The sequence below is a fragment of the Podarcis cretensis genome (assembly GCF_951804945.1).
Source record: "Podarcis cretensis genome assembly, chromosome: 8".
NCBI lineage: Eukaryota > Metazoa > Chordata > Lepidosauria > Squamata > Lacertidae > Podarcis > Podarcis cretensis.
Genome location: NC_137177.1, coordinates 20546904 through 20573880, shown reverse-complemented (window position 1 = coordinate 20573880; position 26977 = coordinate 20546904). Strand labels below are relative to the sequence as shown.

The following is a 26977-nucleotide window of genomic DNA, read 5'->3' as shown; positions in this document are numbered from 1 at the left end:
CTTAGCAACTGTAAGAACAGAATGCAGACTAGATGACTTTGGTCTGGTCCAACAGAGCTGTTCTTAGATGAGAATGAGCACCAAATCCATACCTTTAGTACTCTGATGCTGAGCACAATTTGGAGTCTAGAAGGAAATTCAGCATTCTTTGCCCCCAGATAGTCTTGAGTGACAACACCCACCATCCTCAGTTAGCTTAACTAATGGTCAGAGATGATGCAAACTGTGATCCAACAACGTCTGGGGACCCATCAGCTGGATATCACTCTAGACCACATTGTTTCCTTGACTTCTTGCTTGAATATAACAATTGTTAGAGCTTCCCGCACCCCACAGTTATTTTTGCATATCCACAGAGCTAAAATCATACTGAACAAAGTAATGTCAATCCTGAGAAGTTCCTACACCCAAAAGATTTATTGATTCTTAGGGGAAAGTGTCACCATTTTGTGTGTGTGTAATCAGAGTCATACTGATAGAGGTTTGAGCAATATGAAAATGTTTTGCAGGTGGGATGTTATACACAGAAGAATGTTGCTCAAGAACTTGCATGCAAATAGTTGCCACTGATGATTGAGCAGAAAAGGGAGGGTTCCACTTTGGCTCAGACAGCTTTTAGACATCCCTGTAAAATAAGATTGTGAAGAATGTAATGTGAGCTTGTTTATGACTCTGTGACAATATTCACAACACTTCCCGCCCCACTGCAGATTTTTTTTTAACACTAGCAGAAAGTGCCCAGCATTGCTCAGGAATCCTAAGAAACCAAAAAAAATACGGAGATATAGAAATGGATAGTGTAATTTGTTCATTTTGAGGGCTGTGCCTGCCCTCCTTCCCCAACTCAACCCTGAACGACTCATGGAATGCCCAACCATGAACAATTTGAGGGATGGGGCTAAAGCAATTTATAGTTTTTTGAACCCTATATGATTGGGAAAGGGGCAGAGGAAGGAAGTGCTGTGTCGTTGTCCCTCAACCACACTGCAGAAAACAGAAAGTCTCAGTCCTGCTGTGCGTTGCCTTGCAAGCATGTTCTCTACACAGAGCATGACGGTAAAGCAGATTCTTGCAGCCAGCAGTGTTGCACCATTGGTGGGCTGCTCCTGCACTGCCATAGCATGGACTCGACCGCCATGACATGCCTTCTAACCATACCCTCTTTCCCCTTCCTCCTCCTGCATCATTGCCCCCAACGTATCTCAGCTCATTGGAGCACAGGTCCCAGCCACCCTTGCCACTGACAACAATGTCCCACTCCAGGCTGATCTCACTTGCTGCAACCACTGCCACCTGCATTTATGGAGAGAAGTTGCATGAGCCAGCCCCACCTCACTCACTATCACTTCCCAAATTGACTCCTCCACCAGCCATCAGCATTACTGTGGAAACCATAACTGCTGGCAGTGATAAACCATCCAACCACCAGTGCTGGCACAACACAGGGGCAGTAGCCAGTACCTCTCTCCTCCCCTCTACCCCACTGGTCACAGGGCTAGCTCTCTTCTTCCTACCTTGGGACCTCTGCAGCGCTGTCAACCCCTCTTTCAATACTGCTAGGGGTAAGCTTCCCCAGTGTAGTGCCTGCGGGTAACATGTTTGTGAAGCAGTCCTGGGCAGCCAGCAGGATTTCATCCTCTGCTCACCAGCCAGTAAGTGGAGAATTCAGTCTTGTATAATTTGACTGTGTGATTGAGTTCTCCTGCTAGGAACAGGCATGTGCAGCCCAAGTGCAATGCAGGGCTGTTTGAAAGCCCTTTTGCAAACAGCTCTATCTTGCTCTTTGCAGAGGCTGCCTGGCTGTCCTTTTTCCTTCCCAGCGCCCCAACCTAATTTGGTCAAGGCCATGTTCTGATCTGGAAAATTGTTTGCTGGTTCCCTGATTTCCTCCTCCAACACCAAGAGGAGTATGCTGTAATGTGCCTGTTTTACCCCATGTCGCCTTTAGGCAAGACCTTTCCCAGAATTGCTCACCTGCCAGAGAAGTCCTCAGCTTTCCAGGCATCAATGACCTCAGCCATATTTCCTGCTATCTTCCCGTTGGGCAACTTCAGATCATCAGCACCATTTCCATTGAAGTTCCCGCAGGAGGCACAGACTTTTCCTTCCAGGCTTTTACTGATTTGCACTTTCATTTCCCCACTGGGTTCAAGGAGAACTTTTACTACAGAGGCTAATTTAATCACAATCACATCCTGAGAGAGGCTTATAGAGACATCTTCAGAAAACGTCACTGGGAGTGTCCTTTGGCGCCCATTTACCTGAAAAGCAGAAAAGAGGGTGAAAGGTGCTGAGCTAGAATAGGTGTCCCCCCATTTACTCAGGGGTTACCTTCTAAGGCCCAATGCACATAAGTGAAATCACACAAAATGGGGAGCAACCTTAAACTGCTCAGGACTGCAATACTTCAAGGACCGCCTCTCCCCATATGATCATCCTCTAAGCCCCTTCTTCATGTGCCTCCTCTACAAGAGGTCCTGGGGGTGGCAACATGAGAATGGGCCTTTTCTGCAGTGGCTCCCCATTTGTGGAATGCTCTCTCCAGCGAGGATCACCTGGTGCCTTCCTTACACACCTTTAGAAACCAGGAGAAAACATTCCTCTTAAACCAAGCATTTGGGCTGATTGACGTTCGATGCCCTTTTAAATGTGTTGTGGAATGGGGGGGGGCATTTATTGGTTTGCTTCTGTTCTTATTTCTATCGTGTATTTTGTCTTTTTTATATTGCAATTTTATGTCGTGAAGCACCCTGAAATCTACAGGCGTAGGACGGTGTATAGAGATTTAATAAATAAATAAATAAAATAAAAATAAATAAACACCCTTTCAATGCCCTCTCTGCCGTTCTCTCTCCAATCCATACCAAAATAGCTGTATCCAAAAATATGCACAACTAGTGTTGAAGCTCTGGGGTTGGCAGGAGGCTGGAGGACACGCAGGAAAGTACGCTACCTCACATGTCAGCTGTTAGGCAGGGAGGCTGAAGAGCCTAAACAAAGCCCTGTTACGTCTTCAGTCTCTTTGGGGCTTACGTAGCCCTTAGTGAAGTCCTCTTTGGGCTCCAGGGATGGTCTCCCCACAAGTCACAAGGACTCTCCAACTCTCTCTCTCTCCATTTCTGGGTTTGAACTGAGTCACAAAAGTCAGGCTTCTAAACACATAGGACTCTCTCATCCATCCAGGCAACCAGAAGGTATTTTCACACCTCAAGGGGTATGGCCTGGGAAGGGGGAGGTCCAGAGGAGAGTCCTGAGAGTCAGACAGAAAGACTCAGAGGGCCACATTGGCTCTTGGGCTCAGGTTCTCTACTTTTAGATCAGGGGAGCCAACATGGTAATCGCTGAATGTAACTGAGCAACAATTCCCAACAGCACTGACTATTGGCCAGGATAGCAAGTTGCTTTTTAAAAATGAGGAAACCCTTTTGCCCTGTGGGTGAGAGCTTGCATTGGGCCAGCATACAAATGCCGAAAATAAACAAACAGATAAACAAGGGGTTGTGTCCAACTCATGTCTACACAGAGCAGGCGTCTTGAAATTAACGGACATAGTTTAATCATGATGCAAATATGCGATTGGATGAAATCTGAGAACCTGCCCGAGGATCTTACCCGTGTCTCCTTGTTCGTTTTTACAGTGATAAAATACATCCCTTTGAAAAACGCATGTATTGTTGTCACAGCTGGCAAATTTGAACCATCATGTTCCTGGACAACTGCTACGATCCTGAACCAAAAGGGGTCATTGTCGTTGCAGAGGGATGTAACCTCATAGGCTCCTAGGTTGGGAATTTCCCCTGAGGCTCCATCAAAGGAGGTCAGCTGTGCTCCAGGGGTGAGGACGCACTCGCCATTTTCCCTTATGCAGCCACGCAGACCGTTGTGGAGGGCACAAATCTCTCCTTCCTGACAACTGTTTTCTGCACAAACCAGTTGGCCGGATGGGCTACAGGTGCATTTTTTCAAGCAGTCTTCTAAGACAATATTCTCTCCAGCCTGGTTGATTTACAACCCACAAAGGGAGGGAGGGAGGGAGGGAGGGAGAGAGAGAGAGAGAGAAGTAGAAAAAGTTAAAATTTAAATGCAAACTTTAATTATTTTTAATAAGATAAAAAAGAAATCATATAGAAACAGACATTCAACATATACAACTGTGTACTTAGAAATACCTCTATACAACTATATTCTAGTACACCAGTGCTACATAGTTGATAAATCAATAGTAAAATAGGTCACATTTTATACTTTAACATATCCATTCATACTATATTAGTATGACATTTATTCCAAGTTCTCTTTATATATATATATTGCACCACCGGCTTCCACCTGTGTCATTTTTCTTTATAATTTCCATATTTCTTTAACACTGTTGTCTGTTTGATAAATGCCACCTTTCCCCATAATCTCCTAGCTAATTCCTTCTTATTCAGTTTATAGCTATCCTTCCAAGCTTTTGAAAATGTTTCTTAATTGTCAGCGAGGTTTATAGCTTCCATGAACATACCCTGCTATATCTAAAGCACAGATAGCCAACATGGTGCCCTCAATATGTAATTGGACCCTCCCCCCAAACTCCCATCAGCACCAGCCAGCATGGTCAACAGCCAGAAATGATGGGAATTGTAGTCCAACAATATCTGGAGAGCATCATGTTGTTACTCCTAGACTAAAGGAATAAAAGGAAGGAGGGGGAGACTATGCCAGTACATGTATCAACATATGGGGTTTTGTTTTGTTTTGTTAAACTATTAATTCACAAAAAATATAAAATGAGAGCAGGATCCTGAATGTAATTCTATGATAGTATAGAAGCAATGACCTTTCTGTCATCCATGAATTTTGTGTGGGGAAAACAGTAAAATGTGCATGAAGGACATAATTAAATATTTTGTGCCAATACAAATAAACAAAATTGGGGATTAATGTAGTAAGGGCATGGAATAGAATTATGAATTATGAATCACTGCATGTGAAACAGATGAGCCAAAAATAGACTAATATAACCAACCCTGTTACCAACACAAACATCAGCAGCAGTATACCACTTCCAATAAACTTTTCTGGCTTTCAGAGTCCAAAATAGAGTTTTTTTAAAAAAACAAAACTAACTCCACCTCTACAAATGTTGTTTGCAGGTCTGGACTCAGTCTAAAACCATCCTATTGCTAATTCACTTGTTCCCAAAAGGAAACTCTGTTCATCAGTGGACAAGTGACTTTCATGAGTCGTCATCCAGTAGAGGATGGCAATATGAGAAGGGTATTTTTTTGTGATGGCTCTCTCCTTGTGGAATCTTTTTTTCTCTTGATGATGCATTGCTTCTTCTGGGGTCTATTCATGAAAAACATGAGGCCTTGCAGGCTGACTTACAAGAGGCACAAGCGAATGCACAAACATCGCTGTTTTCACAGCTGTTGCAGTTACCTTGATGTAGCGTCCGTCATGCATGCAGCCACAGTTCCCCATTGCCACACATCTGTCACCGTCAAACAGGTAGCCGCCGTCACACTGGCAGCCTTCGAAGCAATTTTGGGTGCACCGAGGCAGAGTGGATAAGCTGGTGCAGGTGGAATCGCAGGTCCTCGTACACAACTTGTAATGGCTATTGGGTGGGCAAGTGAGAGCTGAAAATGAGAGTGAAAATCAGTGATTGAAGGAGTCAAATGCAGTCCAGGCAGGGATGGTGTATTGGCTAACTATTTTTAATTATAGAAGGGGTTAGGAAAGCATTTCATCCATATTCATTTGGATGCACAGTACGGGGGGGAAATTATAATTAAAGTTAATTAAAGTCCTACTCCATGTTTTTAACTGGCATAAACTATTATTATTAATCATGATTCTATTGCTTAGGTCCTGGAAGGAAAAGAAGAAGATTAGAAGATGTAACTGCAGGTTCCTGCTGTGCAAACTTACGGCAGAAGTTGTTTTTTCTCCAGGCTCCAATTGTAACTCCTGCAGCCTGACATGCAGCTACATAAGCCTGGATGCTCCTACAGAGAGTTTCTCCGGCACCATTGGCTGCACACATGTCATACAGACAGTGGTTGAAGTATTCAGCAGGGTCCACCACGGAGTGACAGTTCCTGAAGGGACCGTCTTTGGCTTGGATCATTCCGCAGGAACTCTCGGAACGGTATGGCGTTGTCTTGGCTGCATCACAGATGGGGCATTTATCTCCACAGCCATTGGAGCATCTGATACCATCAATGGGAACCTTCCAAGAGGCCCCAAACTCTTCCACATTCTGGGTGCTTTTCCCGGTAGGCAGAGTAAAGTCATCGGTCCTGTCCTTATTGAAATTGCCACATAGACCATTGACAAGTCCCTGATAGTTACTGGGGACAGACACCAGGACATAAGAGGAGGTATCAAAAAGGACTTGGAGACCAAAGTCAGACTGGACAATGATATTGTTGCCTTCCTGGTTGGCCCAGAGTTTCCCATCGTTTGTCTTCATGGGCAGTGTATAGAGCTCTCCATCCACCTGCATTAACCACAGAGAAGGTGACAGTTTTAAATAATAATAATTATTAATGTTTCTTTAATGGTGTCTTGGACTCCATTTCAGGTGGAAATTCCTCCCAAAGCAGGTTACAAATGAAAGCTGCCTCTAAATTGCTCCTGTTTTGTGGGAGGAATTCATGCACACACCAGAAATGCAGGTTTATGCAATCGAACAGGATTAAAGCACCCTGTCTCCCCAAGGTGACAAATCTACTTAAAAACAACCAAAATTCTAACTTCTCCAAAACTGCATTGCAGTTCTCCAACCCCAAAAGTGGACAAAAATGCATATATTTGGAGATGTACATTAAAACCCACATGTAGGTGAAAATGACAAATAGAAATGCATTATATTAGAGAAAATTGCTTTCAAAAATGTGTCCATCATTTATTTGTTTCTTTGTTTGTTTGTTTATAGCTTTCATAAACTGCTTAATGTTTTATCAAATCTTTAAGCGGTAAAAAAAGGGGGAGGGTTGTTAAGAGAAATTTGTACTTAAAAGCAGGAGGGTTAAGGGAAAAAAAAACAATTGCGAATTGCCACAGAAATCTGGAAACCTGAATTCAGTACTGGAAAAATGTGAGATTGAGAGAAACGAAAACTGTCAGTGATGGGGCTCAAGGGACAGTGGGAGATGAAATTCTCCCAAGGACTCCTGCAGTTGTAGGAATCGTGGGTGAACTATGGTGGCATTTCTACTTCAGAGAGACATACCTTGAGCTTCCAGTTTGTTGCCTTCTCAATGACAGCAGTGTATCCATGAAAAGAGACTACAATCATCTTAGTCAGTGACCTTTCATTTTCCACTGACACGGCAAAGTTTGCCAGCTGAGCATCCTCTCCTTGGACTTTAGCTAAAGTATAAGTGCAGGTTCCTTGGAAGTCGTAGGCCCGTCCATCAAAAGTTAGGTAGTGGGAGCCTGCGGCCAAACTGCAAGTACCAGACCCTACAGGATGACAGCCTTGGACACCGTCCTTCACCCTACATTCCTCATGGGGCCCACAAGAGATTTCCTGGCATTTGACAACTCCATTGTCTGTACATTGGCATCGTTCCTGGCAGGAGGAACCGGGGTAGAACTCCTCTCCCTTCTTGTAGTAGTTGCCCCCGTGCTCACAGCCACAATTCCCAATAGGGACACACTGGTCCCCACTGAAGACGAACCCTGGATTGCAATAGCATCCTTCTTTGCAGGTCATTTCACACCCATCAGGAGCCGAGAGACCACGGCAAGTGGCAGGGCAGCCATTTCCACAGAGCTCGTAGTGAGAGTTAAGTGGGCAGGCAGGGCCTGGAAGAAAGGACAAAAACAGAAAGTGGTGAATTTCAAGCTAGTATAGAAGTTTTTTCAGAAGACGTCTGGTTCTTTGGTCACCTGGTGTAGAATAGGTCTGGTGTGCTCTGTTATAAAGTATGCCTATGGAGTGACATCTGCTGGTTAGAGAAGATGTTAGCAAAGGTTGCCATAGGATTAAATTGTATTTCGATATACCATAAGCCCACAACATATGGCATGCACATCCTTGGAGCAGAACATTGTAAGGGAAGATGATTAGCTCACTGGTAAACAGGACGTTTTTCATACAAAAGGTCCCAGGTTTAATCCCTGGCATCTCCAAGTATGACTGGGATAATGTCCATAACTGAGAGTCTGGAGAGCCAATGTCAGTGTCAATGTCAATATCAATGTCAATGTCAACAGTAGATGATCTGAACAGGTGTCAAGTTACTGCTTATGTTCCTCTGCTAAAACAGCTTCAAGAGGCAATACTTACTGCAGAAAGACTCTGTTCTCCATTCTTCAAGCTCAGTGTCCAGATCCTGACAGGCTGCCCCATAAAAGCCGATGGCATTGCACAGAATGTTGTGCAGGCCATGATACTGACAGACATCAAAGATGCAATCATTGAAGTAGGGCGTTGGGTCGATGATCTCATGGCAGTGCCTGAAAGGCCCATCCCTCTTGATGAGGATCCCACAGTATTGGTTGCTCTTATAAGCTTGTTTCTGTGCCTCTCCACATGGTGGGCAATCGGTGGTGCAACCCTGTGAACAACCTGGGACCTCTGCCACCTTCCAGCTCTCTGCAAAATGGAATATGCTAGGTGCTTGTCTCCCATCATTCATGGTCAAGTCATCACTGGGGTTCATGTTGTTGTTGCCACAGAGGCCACAAACAGCATTGGCATATGTACTGGGTATGATGACTTTGACATAGCTGTTCCAGTCAAAGGTTACTGTCAGGTCAAAATCAGTCTTGATGAAGACCTCACTCCCACTGACATAAGCCTTTATCTTGTCTTCGTGGTAGAAAGGCAGGTTCACGTAGACTTCATTAACCTGGAATGTGATGCAGTAGGAATTGTTACCACTGCTCTTACCAAGTGGTTGTGTCCAGTATTAGTTTTAGAGAAACAGACCCATTGAAATTAATGAACAAGAAGCATATAACATAAAGACTATAAGGTTTCTCCTGATTCACATGTTCTGGAAAAATAGAGCATAGTACCATCAACAAACAGATGGCACCTTGCCCCCAAACTCCTAATGATCACTCTCAGTGGCTTTAGATAGCACTGGAGATAAAATAGTGCCCTGCAGCATCCCATAACATAGTCACTGGAGAGCCAAAAAGCACTGTCCCAGTTCAGTCCTGGAGGTAGAATTGGCACCACTGTAACACAGAACCCCCAATTCCCATTCCTTGGAGGCCATGAACTTTGGAGTTGGCCCAACAGCAGCCTCCACATGGATATTGAAATCACCTAGGATTATTCTCCTGGGGTCCTCCAACAATATCACAGAAATGACCCTGACCAGCCTGATCAGTGGTATTGCTGGGCAACAGGGTTGTTGGTAGACAGTACTATCCCCAATCTGGGAAGACCAACTCATTCCCTACAGACCCTCTCAGATGTTAAGATTGGCAAAGAGGGCCCCTCTTGGTAGTTTGTGGGTGGATGGGATCTGGTAGCAGGTATTCTCTGTGGTAGCCCTTAAGCTGCGAAATTCCCTCCCTGCTGAGCTTCATTTGACACATTCATAAGTTTGATTTTGTCATGTGCTGAAAACACATCTCTTAACCATATATATATATATATATATATATATATATATATACACACACATACATACATATATATGGTTATATATATATATATATACTGTGATGTGTGTATATATATATATATATATATATATATATATATATATATATATATACTGCGATGGATGTGTATTTTAAAGATTTGCTTTTTTATCTGACTCTAAATTGTTTTAATGGGACGCAGGTGGCGCTGTGGGTTAAAGCCTCAGCGCCTAGGGCTTGCCGATCGAAAGGTCGGCGGTTCGAATCCCTGCGGCGGGGTGCGCTCCCGCTGCTCGGTCCCAGCGCCTGCCAACCTAGCAGTTCGAAAGCACCTCCGGGTGCAAGTAGATAAATAGGGACCGCTTACCAGCGGGAAGGTAAACAGCGTTTCCGTGTGCGGCTCTGGCTCGCCAGAGCAGCGATGTCACGCTGGCCAAGTGACCCGGAAGTGTCTCCAGACAGCGCTGGCCCCTGGCCTCTTAAGTGAGATGGGCGCACAACCCCAGAGTCTGTCAAGACTGGCCCGTACGGGCAGGGGTACCTTTACCTTTACTAAATTGTTTTAACTCTTTTTAATATTGTAGTTTTAAGTTGTTGTAACCCAACTTATGAAAAAAGGGCCAGTGAAAAATCCAATCATCGTCCTAGGCTCCCATAATAGTTTCTGGATCAGATAAACTCATTGTTGTAGGCAGCTGGGGGCCCTGCCCTCACTGCTCACAAATCATGCTTGTCCCATACTTAGGAACTGGATCTGACAACTCTTGTGGCCGTCAACAGCACATATCTAATGCTGAATTTTGCAGCACATCGAGCTTACTTCATCTATACTTTGCATGTCAACAGACCCTGTAGTTCAAGTTACAATGTCCAGTGGGGTATAGTGCCATTTGTCACAGATAAACCATCCCCTATCAGGAACTGCTTCAATGCTTACTTAGAAAACTAGCAAGGTACCCTGCCCAAGAGCCACCCTTGAAACAGCCCTGTAATGACACAAAGAGGAAAACAACCATACATTCACCAATTGTCTATACCTGGATCCTGCGTGGATACTCCTGGCTAAGTGTGATTATGACATTGTAGACCTCCAATGTCACCACCTTGGTGTAGGACACATTTTCGTTGCCTCGGTTGTTGTTCTCCACTTTGACAGTGAAAGGCCTGAGAGTCGGGTCCTTAGAGCACAGCCCAGCCAGCTGGTAGACACAGGTGCCCATGAAGTCATATTTCTTCCCATCAAAGGTGGTGTAATGAGGGTCCCCGGCTGCTGAGCAAGTAGCGGTGCTTACGGGATGACAACCTCGGACTCCATTGACCACAGTGCACTGCTCACTAGCTTTGCAGCCAGCTGGTTTGCACACCACGAGGCCCAGGGTGGAATCACATGTGCAGCGGGAACCACAGCTCTCATCAGCCCAGAATTCTTCTCTGGGTTTGTAGTAGAGCCCATTGTAGGTGCAGCCACAGCTCCCGACAGGCACACACTTGTCAACGCTGAGGACGTAGCCATCGTTGCACTGGCAGGTTTCCACACATGGCTGTTTGCAGGCAGAGGGAGCATTGCGGTCGGCGCAGCTGGCAGGGCAGGCATTGCCACAGAACTCATAGTGGCTATTCTGAGGGCATGGCAAGGCTGTAAGGAGGAGAAGAACAGCAGGTGTCTAACTACTGATAGAATGTGCTAAAGCTTAAATTGGCAAGAGCTGATGCTGCTAATATTGTACATGTCATATACAGTGTGTGTGTGTGCGTGTGTTTAAGAATGAATTCTTGGGTCACAAGATCCAAGTTTGGAGCAAGTATTCTTTGGTGAGAGAACCCCAGCAAAGATTTAAAATCACAAAACATGCAGCAACGCCAAATGTGAAAATATAGGCTATAAACACTTTTAAATGTGCTCCTCCAAGTGAGTTCCACCCCCCCCAAGTTTATTTCCCTCTTCCACCAGCATAGGAAAAAGACCCCACATTTGAGAAGTTTTATTAAAAAGAGCTTACTTGCAAATCTCAGAGTCATGTGAAAGTTGCACCGGCAGTAAAACTTGGCTTAGTTCCAAAATGGGGAAGAGCACTCACCACAGCCAGAGGCTGTCCTCCAATCGTATATGGTGGCACCCTCTTTCCTGCAGGTTTTAGCATAGGCCTCCAAGGCCTGGCAAAGGATGTTCTTGGCTCCTCCATTGAGACACACATCATAAATGCAGCTGTCAAAGAAGTCATCCGGATTCACTGTGGAATGGCATTCTCTGAAGGCGCCCCCCGAGGTTTTGCTGATCAGCCCACAGTACTCTTCCTTTCCATACAGCGCCCTCTTGCTCTCATCACATGTTGGGCAATTCCCTCGGCAATAATCCCAGCAAAAGGGGTCCCGGTCCTTGACTTTCCAGCTGCTGGCCCAGCTTATGATGGAGGCAGCCTTGGTGCCATTGAGAAAGACCATGTCGTCTGCAGGGTTTTGATTGAAGTTTCCACACAGCCCGCATGTGGCCCCATAGTAGCTGCTGGGGAGAGTGATCACCAGGTGCCATTGCCAGTCGTACGTTACTTGGAGGCCAAAATCTGTTTGCAGGACAGCATTGGTGCCGCTCTGGTACAGCTTGATCTTGCCATCTTCAAGAGTCAGTGGCAGGCTGGTAATAGCATCATTTAACTAGAGACAGAATGTCAACACACACATATGAATTATTGTTTTATTTTTCCTTTGTTTCCATGCAGCCATGTGTCTAAGAAACAGGAATAGACAAGCTGATCCTAGCCTTAGACTCTTAGACTGAAATTCTAACCCCACTTACGAAGGAGTAAGCTTCAATGAATTCTTTAGACAAAGACTGGGGAATCAGCAGGCATTTTAGCCATGGCCACAAACCCAGTGACAGGGAATCTATGGGCCATCCAGGTGTTGTTGGACTACAATCCCCATTAGTGCTAGCCAGCATGGTCAATGGTCAAGGATGACAGAAGTTGTAAACCATTCCCAGCCCCTTCCCTAAGCTATTACTGCATGTGATTCTCAGGGAATTTACACTTTCACCACCTACCTCTGTCCATGGTACTGTTTCACATGAGCAAGCATCACTTTAGATAGGTTAAGTTTTTTAGTGGACCTTGGGAATATTAGTCGGCAGCGCAAACAAGTTTGTTGGGCTTAGGTGGCCCAAGTGATCACTTATGTTTGGGCAGTGCAGTCACATAGGAGGGTCAAAGTCAACTATAAGGTGTAACCAAGCCAAATCCAGTTGCACTAGCAGCTGCTCATACTCTGGTTTCAAACCATGAACCCAAGAAAGGGACTCAGATTGTGTTTATCTGTACACCATTCGGTTGCCAACTTGCAGTATTTACGGAATCTTTTTAAAATGCAAACATCACAAAACAAGCTCCTCATTGGATCCTTATTGGGTAGATCTAGAGCACACATTTGCCATGCCAAAGCATCAAGATCAGGTAGATCCTGCTACGGTTTCTTGTGACCAGCTTTGAAAATCAATATTATGCCAAATAGGATTGCAGCTTCATCACATCACATTCCCCCGTTCCCTATATTCTGCCAGCCACAAAGGAGAAAGAGATTGGATGTCTGGATAATGAGGGTCTTTTAATCATGCAAAGTGGCATGAAGGTCAATAACTTCCATCATTCGGAGTGGTATAGAGGTTCAATAATCTCTTGAGAGTGACCTGCAAGCACTAGTATTTCTTCTCCCTCCTGATATAGCTATTCCTTTCATGCTACTTTAGACTAATATCAGGCTCTCAAAGTGGCTATATATTGGAATGAATTCCAGTACATTCACGAAGGTTATCCCATCCCCTGGCAATCTAACATACCCGGATTCTTCCAGTTTCCTGTTTGTGGATGGAGATCTTGTACCCATAGACATAGATGTTGGTCAGACGCACGTAGGACACAGCCTGGTTGCCCCTGTTGTCATTCTTCTCATCAATAGTGAAAGGCACCAGCGTAGCATCGTTCCCACAGTACTTGGCAATAGTGTAAGAACAAGTGCCCTGGAAATCAAACTTCTTTTTGTCAAAGGTTTGGTAGTGTGGGTCCCCCCAGGCCCAGCAGGTTCCTGTGAACTGTGGTTTGCATTTGGCTTGGCCGTTCTCCATCTTGCATGTCTCCTTTTCTCGGCACTTCAGGGCTTTGCATGGATCTAAAATGAAAGGCATGAAACGTGAGCTAGAAGTCATTCCGTAAAAACCTAAAGGTGCAGAGGTGGAGGGAAGTTTTATCCATTAGCAAAAGGGCATAGGTGGGCAACATGGTGCCCTCTAGAAGTTGTTGGAGTCCAATTCTCATCAGCCTCGGCCTGCGTGGTCAAAAGTGATAGGAGCAAGAAGATCTGGACGGTAACATGTTGGCTGTCTATGTGATGGGGGAAGCAACACACAACCCTGCCTCATATTTATTAGGCTGGAATGTGCCCTTGATCTCTGATATCAGCTCTGGATCCATTCCAGTCCGGCTTCCGCGCTGGTCATGGGACCGAGACGGCTCTGGTCGCCCTAACAGATGATCTCCGCAGGCAGCTGGATCGAGGCGGGTCGGGGCTGCTGATTCTTCTAGACCTGTCAGCAGCCTTCGACATGGTCGATCACGAACTCCTGGACCACCGCCTTGCCGACGTGGGGATCCAGGGCACAGTCCTTCAATGGCTGCGCTCGTTTCTCTCTGGTCGGGGACAGAGGGTGGCGCTTGGGGGGGAATTGTCATCCCGCCACTCCTTGGTGTGTGGTGTGCCTCAGGGTGCAATACTCTCCCCGATGCTTTTTAACATCTTTATGCGCCCCCTCGCCCAGCTTGTCTGGAGTTTTGGGCTGGGCTGCCATCAGTATGCTGATGACACCCAACTCTATTTGTTGATGGACGGCCACCCGGACTTGGCCCCAGACACACTGATCAGATGCTTGGAGGCTGTGGCTGGATGGTTACGTGGGAGCCGGCTGAAGTTAAATCCTTCGAAGAGGTCCTCTGGCTGGGACGGGACGACATGGGACTGAGGGGGCAACTCCCATCTCTTGCGGGGGTGCAATTAGTGCCAGCACCGTCCGTTAAGAGTTTGGGTGTAATCTTCGATACCTCCCTCTCCATGGAGGCGCAGATTGCAGCTATAACAAAGGCGGCATTTTTTCATCTCCGCCAAGCTAAGCAGTTGGCTCCTTACCTCTCTCGCCCTGACCTAGCCACTGTGATCCACGCGACGGTCACCTCCAGACTGGATTATTGTAACTCGCTCTACGTGGGGCTGCCCTTGAGACTGACCCAGAAACTCCAGCGGGTGCAGAATGCCGCAGCGAGACTCCTTACGGGGTCTTCGCTTAGAGATCACATTCATCCGGTGCTATACCAGCTGCACTGGCTCCCGGTGGAGTACAGGATCAGGTTTAAGGTGCTGGTTTTAACCTTCAAAGCCCTATACGGCCTAGGGCCCTCGTACCTACGGGACCGCCTCTCCTGGTATGCCCCACAGAGGAACTTACGATCTTCAAATAAAAACACTTTGAGGGTCCCAGGCCTCAGAGAGGTTAGGCTGGCCTCAACTAGAGCCAGGGCTTTTTCGGCTGCGGCTCCAACCTGGTGGAACGCTCTGTCACAAGAGACAAGGGCCCTGCAGGACTTGACATCTTTCCGCAGGGCCTGCAAGACAGAGCTGTTCCACCTGGCATTTGGTCAGGGCGCAGCCTGACCCCCTCCTCTGGCAATCTTTACAAAGCTTTAGTTTATGGTTGCCATCAATTTTGATTTTAATTCATTTTTATAATGTTTTATAATGTTATACTGTTTTAATGTTGTTAGCCGCCCTGAGCCCGGCTTCGGCTGGGGAGGGCGGGATATAAATAAAAAATTTATTATTATTATTATATTGCTTCTTGCTTGTTGGAATGAAAGACAGAGAAGTGCAGGTAAGTTTGTGGAAAATCTGCCTGCTGTACAAAGGAAAAATGTACAATTGCAGCTCTGTCTGCTTCTGCCTCTGGCACCACCCAGCATGTGGCTCCAGAAGTCTGCCCAGAAGAGAATGCTGCCCTAGAGCTTTAAAAAATGTACCTTGCCCATTATTTATAGACTCACATACTACATTCCTACATATAAGGTGCTATAATTTCCCAGCATATCTGTGCCAAGACCAGGGGTTAGGCACAATGAGAATTGTAATCCAGCAACATCTGAAGAGCCACAGGGTCCCCACCCTTCGCTTGATTGACTCTCTCCTTACCCTTATTAATGCAACTCATGATTCCATCTTGGATCTTGCAGTTCTCATCGGCAGCACAGTTGTGGGCCTCACAAATTACTCCCTGGCCTGGGATGCAATGGCAGCTCTCCTGGCACACATTCAGCAGAACCTTCTCATTGGGCTGTTGGGAGATTTGGGAAACAATAAAATAGAGCAGCAACAGTAATCCCTTCAGTGCTTTTCTGAGGTATAGCTTGAATGGGAAGGGACTGAGCATTGGAGGAGGAGTGAGATTCCTTTTAACAGAAAGGGCTGTTAAGCAAAAATGGTGAAATGGGTGCATGAATGAATCACCACCAACTGCACATCACGGTGTGTTTTCCCCCCATCTCAGCTCCCAATGCCACAACTCCTCAAGCCTTTCAGTTGAGATAATTTGCCTATTCCACAGCAAGCAGCCAGGTCAAATAATTTGCATGCATGTACAGATGACTCTCGGGGGACGTGGGTGGCACTGTGGGTAAAAGCCTCAGCGCCTAGGGCTTGCCGATTGAAAGGTCAGTGGTTCGAATCCCCGCGGCGGGGTGCGCTCCTGTTGCTCGGTCCCAGCGTCTGCCAACCTAGCAGTTTGAAAGCACCCCCGGGTGGAAGTAGATAAATAGGGACCGCTTAGTGGCGGGAAGGTAAACAGCGTTCCGTGTGCTGTGCTGGCTCACCAGATGCAGCTTTGTCACGCTGGCCACATGACCTGGAAGTGTCTCCGGACAGCGCTGGCCCCCGGCCTCTTAAGTGAGATGGGCGCACAACCCTAGAGTCTGTCAAGACTGGCCCGTACGGGCAGGGGTACCTTTACCTTTACTTTACAGATGACTCTCAGCTTATGTTGGGTTTATGTTCCTTGAGGTTGCATGTAAAGGCAAAATCACACAAAGTCAAGATGACCCCTGGAATTGCCCCCACTGTCCAAGATCTCACAGGTTCTTGGATGGCCAGTGATATCTTGTGGGAGCCTCCCAGAGGCCTTGTATGTCTTTCTTAGAGCTGGTAAACAAAGCAGAAGGATTAAAAGCTCTTTCTTCGAAGAGTTTTCCTGCCCCGCACTTTGCTTACTGGGTTCTGAGATGGTCACATGAGCGTTCTCAAGGCTCCTGCAAGATCTCACGATAGCCTCCAGTGCCCAGTAAGCCAGGTTATCCCACCCCTTTCTAATTATTTTTCGGTGATCTGTGCAAAGGAGTAAGTAAAATCACATTAAGTCGACTGCATAAGCAAGCTGTTAGTAGTTCTGTCCTATCGTTACACTTAAGTTGCACGATTCCGCCACCTGATGTACCAACTCCTACCAATGACAGTTCATTTTATTTATTCCATATTTCAAAAAACAGCCATTAAAACATTTCAAGACCTGAGAAATTCTGGAGATGATCACAACAGCTTGTGGTTTGGGGTTCAAAGAATGTGCAACTGGGAAAGCATGCTCTGAAAAAAGGGTTCAGAAGATCAGCTACCTTGTAGTAGCGTCCATTCTTTAAGCACCCACAGTCTTTTGCGGCGACACAGCCAAGGCCATCGAAGAAGAAGCCATCATTACATTGGCAGCCCTCAGCACAGGTCTCCGGACAGGCTGCAGGGTCGGTGATCTTGGTACAGGAGGTGGAGCATAGGTTGCTGCAAATCTCATAGTGACTGTTGGCTGGGCAGCGCAGAGCTAAGTGAGAAAAGAAAGAAAAAACATCCATGTTAGGTGAAAGGCTCCCTGGTACTATCTGGGATGGCTGGGAAACTGGCAAGTGAAATGCAGATAGAGTGGCCGTTAAAGGGCAGAAAATGTCTTTGACAGCTGTTGTTTTTGCAAAAGACGAAAACAGAAAGCTGACGCTAGGATGAATTTATGTTCCTTAACCCCACTGTTTTGATCATTTCTTCACTTATCTCATATATTTTTGCTCCAGCCATTGAAAACTTGCCTATTCAAGACAATGGAGGTTTTTTAAATATAAAAAATGCTTAGGTTTCCATAGGGAGAGGAAGCAAGGAGGATAGTAAAATGCTTCTGAGATCTTGTAAAGGCAATTTGAGCAGTGGGACAAACCCAATCTCTGAGCAATGTGAGATTCCAGGGTTTACCTAGGGTTTGATTTTCTTGGAATGAGGGTCAGCAGTGACTGTGATGTGTTTATTGGACACATTCCAATTTGCTTATAAAACGAAAAGATCGACAGAGGACGCTGTGGCGATTGCCCTCCATGCCGTTCTTGCACATTTGGAGCAGCGGGGGGGTTATGCCAGACTGCTTTTTTTAGATTTCAGCTCGGCATTTAATACCATTCTACCACAACGTCTGATGTCTAAACTGGAAGATCTGGGGCTTCCGTTATCACTGTGTGGGTGGATATTGGATTTTCTGTCAGACCGCCCCCAGAGGGTTTGGTTGGGCCCTTATACCTCTAATACGCTTAAGACTAACACAGGAACACCACAGGGATGCGTACTTAGTCCTCTCCTTTATATTCTCTACACGTACAATTGTGTCGCTGCTCACCCTAGTAATAGGGTTGTTAAATTTGCAGATGACACAACCGTGATTGGGCTCATCTCTGAAAGGGAGGGTGAAACGGACTATAGAGATGAGGTGGAGTGGCTGATAGAGTGGTGCAGAGCTAACAACTTGCTCATAAATACAAGGAAGACAAAGGAGCTTGTGGTGGACTTCAGGAGACAGAAGAGCAATGTCCAGCCACTTTTGATTGATGGGGTCTGTGTGGAGAGGGTAACAACGTTCAGATTTTTGGGTATTGAATTACAAGAGGATCTGTCCTGGAGTGTCAGCACAAGGGGGCTTGTGAAGAAGGCGCAGCAGAGACTGTACTTTTTGAGAATCTTAAGGAAAAACCATCTTCCGCAGAAACTGCTGCTTGCCTCCTATCACTGTGCCATTGAGAGTGTGCTCACTTATGGCTTATGTGTGTGGTACGGAAGCTGTACTAACCAGGACAGGATGGGGTTGTGCAGAGTTGTTAAGGCAGCAGAAAGCATTGTTGGCTGCCCACTTTCCACCTTAGAGCAGATTTATGCCACAAGGTGCCATAGGAAGGCATTGGACATAGTAAAAGATCCATCGCATCCTGGTCACTGTCTCTTTGAGCTCCTGCCATCGGGACGGAGATACAGGACGATGAAGACGAGAACGAGCCGTCTCAAGAACAGCTTCTTCTCCAGAGCGATCTCGGCCCTGAATGGGAAACCTGGACTTTGAAAGTCATCTAATCTTCCTTGCTGTATTATATTGCATTGTTTTAATTAGTGTTTTTATAGTTGTTCTGATTTCGTGTGGAGTGCCCTACCTGGGTGGATGGAACAGCCAAGTAAATTTCGTTGTCCCTGAGAGGGGGCAATGACAATAAAGTTGTTATTATTATTATTATTATTATTATTATTATTATTATTATTAATGATATATGGCTTATTTGCACATACAGTTGTACCTTGGTTCTCAAACAGAAGGTTTTCCCAGAGACCATCTGACCTCCGGAACTGTTCAAAAACCAATACATGGCTCCCAGTTGACTGCAGGAATGTCCTGCAGCCAATCGGAAGCTGCAAAAGCCACGCCAGATGTTTGGCTTCCAAAAATTGTTAGAAAACCAGAACACTCACTTCCAGTTTTTGATCGTTCAGGAGCCAAAACGTATGAGTTCCAAGGCATTCGGCAACCAAGGTACGACTGTATGTACAACCCTAGCCTATGATGGAGCTCACAGCATTAACATCCCCAAAATTCTTGCTTATCCCAGAGCCACAGTCCTGGATTCAAGCAGAAATCCAGTGTGCCTCTCTTTCTCCAGCTTCTGCCTGCAGCTTGCTCTCTGTCTCTCTTACACCTCTGGCCCTTGTCCTTCTCACCAACAGCCAGGGGAGAGGCAGGGGCCACCTATGTGCCTTCTGGCACAAAGCAACTTCCTTTGTTTGTTTGCTGTGTATTCTGAGAAGTGTCTTGCTAGGTACCAATTGGTCTACAAGGCTGCTGACTCTCTCTGGCTCCTTCAGCTGCATTTCATCACTCAGACACAGACTGAGCTCTCAGAGTAACTGATCTTGCATACCTGCTTGATTTCCTGCTTTCCAGCATACCTTGGTTCAAGGATGGTGAACCTAGGGACCAGGCCCAAATATGGCCCTGTCTATGGCCCCAGAAGGTTGACAAGAAGGAATCACAACCCTTGTGCTGAACAAGGCCCCTACCCAATCAACTTATACTGCAGGTTCTGGCAGGAACTCATTGAAGACAATTTTCTATATACCTCTGTGATTTGAGCTTGTCAGTAGGTTGCGGAACACATAGTCAAGAGGGTGGTGAGTTCAGTCTCTGCACAGCTTGAGGCAGTTAGAGCCTTACAAATAAACACACACCTCTAGATGTGTGCCAAAGTGACGGGGGTCATTTCAGTTTCTGCTCCTATTTCTCTCCTCCCCCTGAATGTTCAGTCCCCAGTACTTACGACAGAAGGAAGGGCTCCTCCAGGGCTTGACAGAGACCCCGGCCTCTTGGCAGACAGAAACGTAGCTCTGGATGCTGTTGCACAAGACCTGGCTGTCCACGTTGCCCAGGCACACATCGTAGATGCAGTTGCTGAAGTACACACTGGGGTCCACCTTTGCATGGCAAGCACTGAAGGGGCCATCAGGTGCAGTGAGGATCCCACAGTAGTTGCGCTGTTTGAAAACGTCCTTCTTCCTTTCCTCGCAGACTGGGCAGCTGTTCCCAGAGCATCCATCTGAGCAAGATCTATCTGCCCCAGAGACCTGAACCTTCCAGGAAGCACCAAATTTAGCTATGTCAGAGGTTATTATGCCATTGGGTAGCAGGAACTCATCGTCCTTCTTCCCATTGTAGTTCCCACAGAGGCCTTGCATCTGACCCTGGTAAGTGCTTGGGACTGTGACCGTCACGTGGTAAACCAGGTCGTAGCTCACAATGAGACCAAAGTCAGTTTCTATCAGGATTTTTGTGCCATGTTGATAGGCTCTGATCCGCCCAGCAGAAAAGGATATAGGGACGGTGTAGATCAAGCCATTCACCTGGAAGAAGAAAACAGAACATTCACTGGTTGAGTAGGATTGGCCTAAGGGTTGTTTCTTATGTTGCAAATTCATACTCAAAGGATTGGCAGCTGGGGGGCAAAAAAACCCCCCTATATTAGGAGACATTTGCAATAAAATGTTAACAAGTTTTCATTAGAATTATTGGGAGAAATGCCAGCTGATACAGAAATGTGGAGAACTGGACTTAGGACAGGAAATATGAGAGAAAGAAGCTGATGGACTTGTTCATCCTTAATTAAATAAATGAGCCAAGACAATGTCTTAATGTGGAAAAAAGATGAATGGCTAAAGATCTAATGATTTGCCTCTCCTTTCTGCATGGACTCACCTTCACTTGACCTTGCTTGCTCTGCAGTAATGTGAGTGTAATGCCATAGACAGTGACCGAGACCATCTTGGTAACAGCAACCTTCCTATTTCCCCAGGGCTCATTTTCCACGTTGACAGTAAAGGCTCTCAAGACCCGGTTGTTTGTGCTGACCTTAGCCAAGGTATAAGTGCAGGTGCCTTGGAAATCAAAGGCCAGTCCATCGAATGAGAGATAGTGAGGGTCACCTGAAGCAGAGCAGGTGGCGCGGCTGGTGGGGTAGCAGTTCTGAATACCCTTCTCTACCTTGCACTGCTCCCCTTTCTTGCAGCTAGCAGGCTGGCATTTTATTTGCTTGCTCTGTGCGTCACAGATGCAGCGTCTTGTGCACGTCTTGTCTCCCCAGAACTGCTCACCGGGCGAGAAGGACTTCCCCTCAAACACGCACCCACAGGCAGCCTTGGAGATGCATTTCCCAGCATCCAACACAAAGCCCTCATTACATTGGCAAGTCTCTATGCAGGGCATTGAGGAACAGTCTTGGGGCTCAGCTTGGTTGTTGCAGGTTGCAGGGCAAGGAGATCCACAGGCATCATAATGGCTGTTCTCAGGGCAGAATTTGGCTGTCAAAAGAGACAAGATGATTGTCAACAAGGCACGATTAGAAGACACAGGGAATCTGAGAGTTTGTTAGGATATTTCCGTTCCTCCTTAAAAAGGGAGCAGGCTGTTGTGTATCACAAGCCTGTGTACTTCCTGCTAACAGGGAGTTTCCATTTCATATATAGCTTTTGTTTTCTGTCTGTTGCCTCCACATGAAGGCAGGCAGTCATGTTTTCCAGTCCTTTGACTGATACTGTTTCCTCGGGAGACCGGGAGACGTCGTGGAAGCATGATGGCCTCTGACTCCCTGGCAGTATCCCAACAAAGTTAAGCTATATTTTGCTAATGTGGGACAAGGGAAAGTGTACTGAACCATGTTTTTATTTTGATTATGTATTTTGTGGTTTTTATATTTTGATTTTATCCTGAGACCTACGGGTATAGGGTGGTATATAAATTTAATTAACAACAACAGCAATGACCAAGATGTCCTTAGCCTAGCCTGCCTCTCAGAGTATTGTGCAAATCAAATGGATGCACCAACTGTAAGCTGCCAGGAAGATGTATTCAGTACAGATGTAACATTAAACTAAGGTTTGCAGAGCGGGCCCTCTTGGTAGTTCTGCTACCCTTGGAAGTTTGGGGTTGTGGTGGCCTGGAGTGGCCATTCTCTGTGGCAGCTGCCAAACTCTGGCATTCCCTTCCCATAGAGGAACATCTGGCATTTTCATTGTACAGTGGTACCTCGGGTTACAGACTTTTCAGGTTACAGACACTTCAGGTTACAGACTCTGCTAACCCAGAAATAGTACCTCGGGTTAAGAACTTTGCTTCAGGACGAGAACAGAAATCACGTGGCAGCGAGAGGCCCCATTAGCTAAAGTGGTGCTTCAGGTTAAGAACAGTTTCAGGTTAAGAACGGATCTCCAGAACGAATTAAGTTCTTAACCTGAGGTACCACTGTATAGCTTTCATCATATGCTGGAGACTTCTATTTTTACCCTGGCCTTTGGCATATGTATATATATATATATATATATATATATATATATATATATGAATGAAACCCAGTCTATTCTGGGTCTGGAAACCAAGCCTTATGAGGAACGGGCGAAGGAGCTAGGTATGTTTAGCCTGGAAAAGAGGAGACTGAAAGAAGGTATCATAGACATCTTCACATATCTCAAAAGCTGTCACATGGAAGATAGAGCAAGCTTGTTTTCTCCTGCTCCAGAAGATAGGACTCGAACCAATGGCTTCAAATTACAAGAAGGGAGATTCTGACACTCACAGCAACCAATGGGGGTTCTCCAGTCCAAGACAGTAACTTGCTTTTCCCGACAAACTACTGCATAGTTATTCAGTGCCTCACAAAGAAGCTCCTTCAGGCCATCATTCATGCAGAGGTCATAGACACAGTTTTCCAGAAAAGGGTTGGGGTCAATCACAGCATGACACTTGCTGAATGGGCCATCTTCTCCTTTGCTGAGCCAGCCGCAGAATGGCTCGCCTTCATACTTCTTGACCATCTCTGGGGAGCAGCTTTTGCATTCCCCATGGCAGTCATCCCAGCAGAACCTGTCGCCATCGTCCACCTTCCAGCTCTTTCCAAACTCAATGGGGTTGGGAGCCAAGGCCCCATCAGGGGTGCTGAAGTCATCAGTGGGTTCTCCATTGTAGTTGCCACAAAGACCGCAAACGTTTTCAGAAAAACTGCTGGAGAGCTTCACCACCAGGTAGGTGTTCCAGTCATAGGAGACCTTCAGGGAGAAATCTGTCTCAATGAAGACAGAGCTCCCACTCTGGTAGAGATGGAGTTTCCCTTCATTCAGGGAGATGGGCAGGCGGAAACGCTGGTCATTCACCTGAAGAGAGAAATCAGATTCAACCAACAGTGGAACAACACAGTGGATTGTATTCAATGTCAGTCAGACTCAGAGTAGACCTGTTGAAATTAATGCACATACGTTGGGTCTACTCAGACTAAAACTTCGATGCAACCAACTTTTTTTGTTATTTATTCTACTCAGCAAAGTGGACATAAAATGATGATGATTGTAAAAAGACCAACACACACATGCAATAATAAAGGTAGATTGATTCAACAGGAATGTGCAGAATTTGCAGAGTCCATACTTCAGTGGTGGACCATATGTTTTGCAGCACATGGAGTGCATCTCAGTAGCAGAGCACATGCTTTGCAAAAGGTTCCGGGTTTAATCTCTGGCAGCTCCAGTAAGGGCTGTGAAAGCTTCCTGCCTGAAATCCTTGAGACCCACAGCCAGTCTGTAAAGACAATATTGAGCTGGAGTGGACCAATGGTCTAAGCATAAAGCATCTTTCTATGTTCTTATCTTCCTGACAAGTTTTAATAAATCTCACCAAAACTTCTCTTGCTTTCTTTTAAAATACCTTTGAAGTTTTTCACAAACAGTAATACCGAAACTCCTTTTTTTAAAAAAAATCTCACTTCCAATCATATTTAGGGAGAACTCGTTTAAATTAAAAATGGTGAGAAGTCCCCGAAGCCTCAGCTATTTGGGCTGTACTATCGTTCCCAGTGCCCAATGGCAGGCGGATACAGCCAACCGCAAAGTCGGTATGGCATAAAATGAAAACAGCTCCTCCTCAAACATTAAATAAGTGGGGCACAGGCTGCCAGGGGGAAGGGCAGGAGGAGGGAGCAGGGGAGGTGACCAGAGATCAGTCCATGTTAGCAAGCGGGGGGCAGGGAAACTTTGCCAGATCTTCTGTTTCACATGCCTACATTACAGCATGCAAGCAAGACAAGAAGCAAGCAGAGTAGATTGTGATGTACTCTTGGGGAAAAATAGGTTGCTTTTTTTAAGCCAGAGAGAAATAGAAATATGGTCATCTTTCGTTCTCACCCTCACAAAGCCTTGCTCATTTCTGACCACCTTGATGATGGTGTTATAGACTGTGACTGTCACAGAGCCAACATACGAAACACGAGTATTTCCCCTGTTCTCATTCTTGGCTTCAACACTGAAGGAAGGAAGAGTGGCATCTGAGCCGCAAGTCTTGGCAATAGTGTAGGTACAGGTGCCCATGAAGTCAAAATTCTTCCCATCGAAGGTGTGATAATGAGGATCTCCTTGGGCCCAGCAGCTGGATTCAGACTCTGGCACACACACTGGATCACCTCCTATGATTTCACACTTCTCCTTCTTTCTGCACTGGATCAAGCTGCATGGAGACACTGGTTTGTCTGGAATGGAACAATGGTAGTGTCATTGCAAAAGCAAGCATTGTTAGTAACTAGTGGAGGATGTGGCAGATAGACAAAACAAGACAAGAAAAACAAACAGGCTTCTGAATAGCCACTTAATCTGGTTGCCTCATGGACATTCCAATTGCGCAGGGAATAAGGCAATCAAGATGGTGGGAAGCTGAATTTCACATACTGATTTGAACCAGTCAGACTGTTACTGCAGTCTAGAACTTTGTAGGTCTCATGTCATGTCCCCTTCCCTCTGGAAAATGGGAAACTTGGGTCTCAATAAGATTTTCTGAACTTGGTACAAAAAGTAAAAATTCATCAAATCAGACCATTTTACAGTTCTTTAACCTATTTTATGATAAGGCAGAATGGAATAGTGAAAACTAGGAGATGATTTTAGACCCTAAAATAGTGGCAGCTAAAGTTCCATTCCCATGTCCATTTTGATCTACTGTGGTCCTCCAGTTGTCACCCATAAGGGGTCACTTTCTTTGACAATCTACAAATGAGCACACAGTAATGTTAAAACACAGCATCCAGTGCTGGAAAGCAAAAAGATGAAAAAAACCACTGGGTACTCAATAGGATGTAGCGAAATTTAATTATTTATTCAAAACCCTCATTTGTAGCATAAAAACCTAAAGTATATGCACAGATTCAGATACTTACTGCAAGAGCAAAGGGCCACAGAGCCATAGCCATCAGCATGTACACCTCCAAGGATGAAGAGCCCAAAAGGAGCGCTGGGATGCTCTACAGAGAGGGCACTGGCTTCTTTGCCCAAGCTAAGTTGACTGAAAGAATACTCTGTTCCAGGGATGCGTGTCCACTTGGCATCTGTAATGGCTCTGTTCTCTAATGTGATCCCATTTGAATCTAAGGATTTTGCTACAATGACAGCAAAATTATCAAATGCCTTAATCCCATCAATGTGATATGATGTGCAATAGCTTTTTAGAGCAGGAACATTGATGAGGAAAGGGTCGTATTTCTTGCTGTTACCAGCAAAGAAGAAAAGGACCTGGATTCCTGCATTGGCAGAGAAGAAATAGGACTGAGATGGCTGCATTTGAAACTGGATGACTTCCCCAGCCACCGCGCGGCGGGAGCTTGGAGTGGCCCCAGACTGGTATTGGATCAAAGTGTTATCTTGGGAAGCGACGACATACACAGTGTCAGTCTGAGTTTGGAAGGGCACTGGGGGAACTATGAAGGTGCTGCCCCAGCTGGAAACAGGCAAGAGCTGCTCAGCAACATGGTCGCAATATGAGAACTGCTTGGCACAGCTGTGCCCACTCAAAACAGCCACGGGCGCAACTGATTCAACTTTGGTGCCAGACAAATCAGCTGAGCTCTGCAGCTGGATTGCTTGGAAAGCTTTGAGGTCAGCAACAAGCCTGCTCCCTGCAGCATAAACCTTCCCTTGGAATGTCACAGCCCCTTTCAGGTGAATAGTGACTTGAGTGGGAAACTGATAGGCTACAACTGCAAATTCCTTGAAAGTGTTTGCGTCATTCCCCACTGGTGTTACCACATAATATGATGTGCCCAGCTGCTGAACTGGGTACACAACTGTGGCAGCACTTGTGGAAAGCTTGTCGTTGTAAGAAAACACCGATATATCTTTGTCAGCTTGGATCCGCACAGTCTGATAAAAAATGTTGGTCCCCTTCATCTCTGAGGAGGCTGGGACCACAGCTGACACAGTCTCCTTCTCATTGACAGAAACCGTTTTCCGAAATGTAGATTTGTTCACTGTGACTGTGATGGTGGTTGCAGGATAATATCCAGTGATAAGCAGATCAAGTTTAGGAGAGCCCTGACTTTTGAATGAGTTCTCCAGGAAGGCTGTGATAAATTCCGTCCCTCGGGAACTTGCTCCACAATACCCTGCAAGGCAGAAGGAATGGATAATTAGTCAACTGCAAGTATCTCAGTGC

The 26977-nt window shown here is 45.9% G+C and overlaps 1 protein-coding gene across 1 annotated transcript; it reads right to left on the bottom strand.

Annotated features, from left to right (window-relative positions):
* Window positions 1-398: 398 nt before the first annotated feature.
* On the bottom strand, window positions 399-26712 carry LOC307223409 (IgGFc-binding protein-like; the record flags this gene model as incomplete). Its single annotated transcript, XM_079989377.1, has 17 exons — window positions 399-625; window positions 1975-2261; window positions 3613-3996; window positions 5428-5627; window positions 5920-6490; window positions 7226-7803; window positions 8288-8852; window positions 10638-11236; window positions 11679-12252; window positions 13430-13758; window positions 15823-15964; window positions 17292-17491; window positions 20283-20862; window positions 21215-21816; window positions 23169-23661; window positions 24685-25025; window positions 25707-26712. 17 exons carry the CDS (start codon window positions 26710-26712, stop codon window positions 616-618), a joined length of 7461 nt encoding a protein of 2486 aa, XP_079845503.1. The 3' UTR covers window positions 399-615.
* Window positions 26713-26977: the final 265 nt, after the last annotated feature.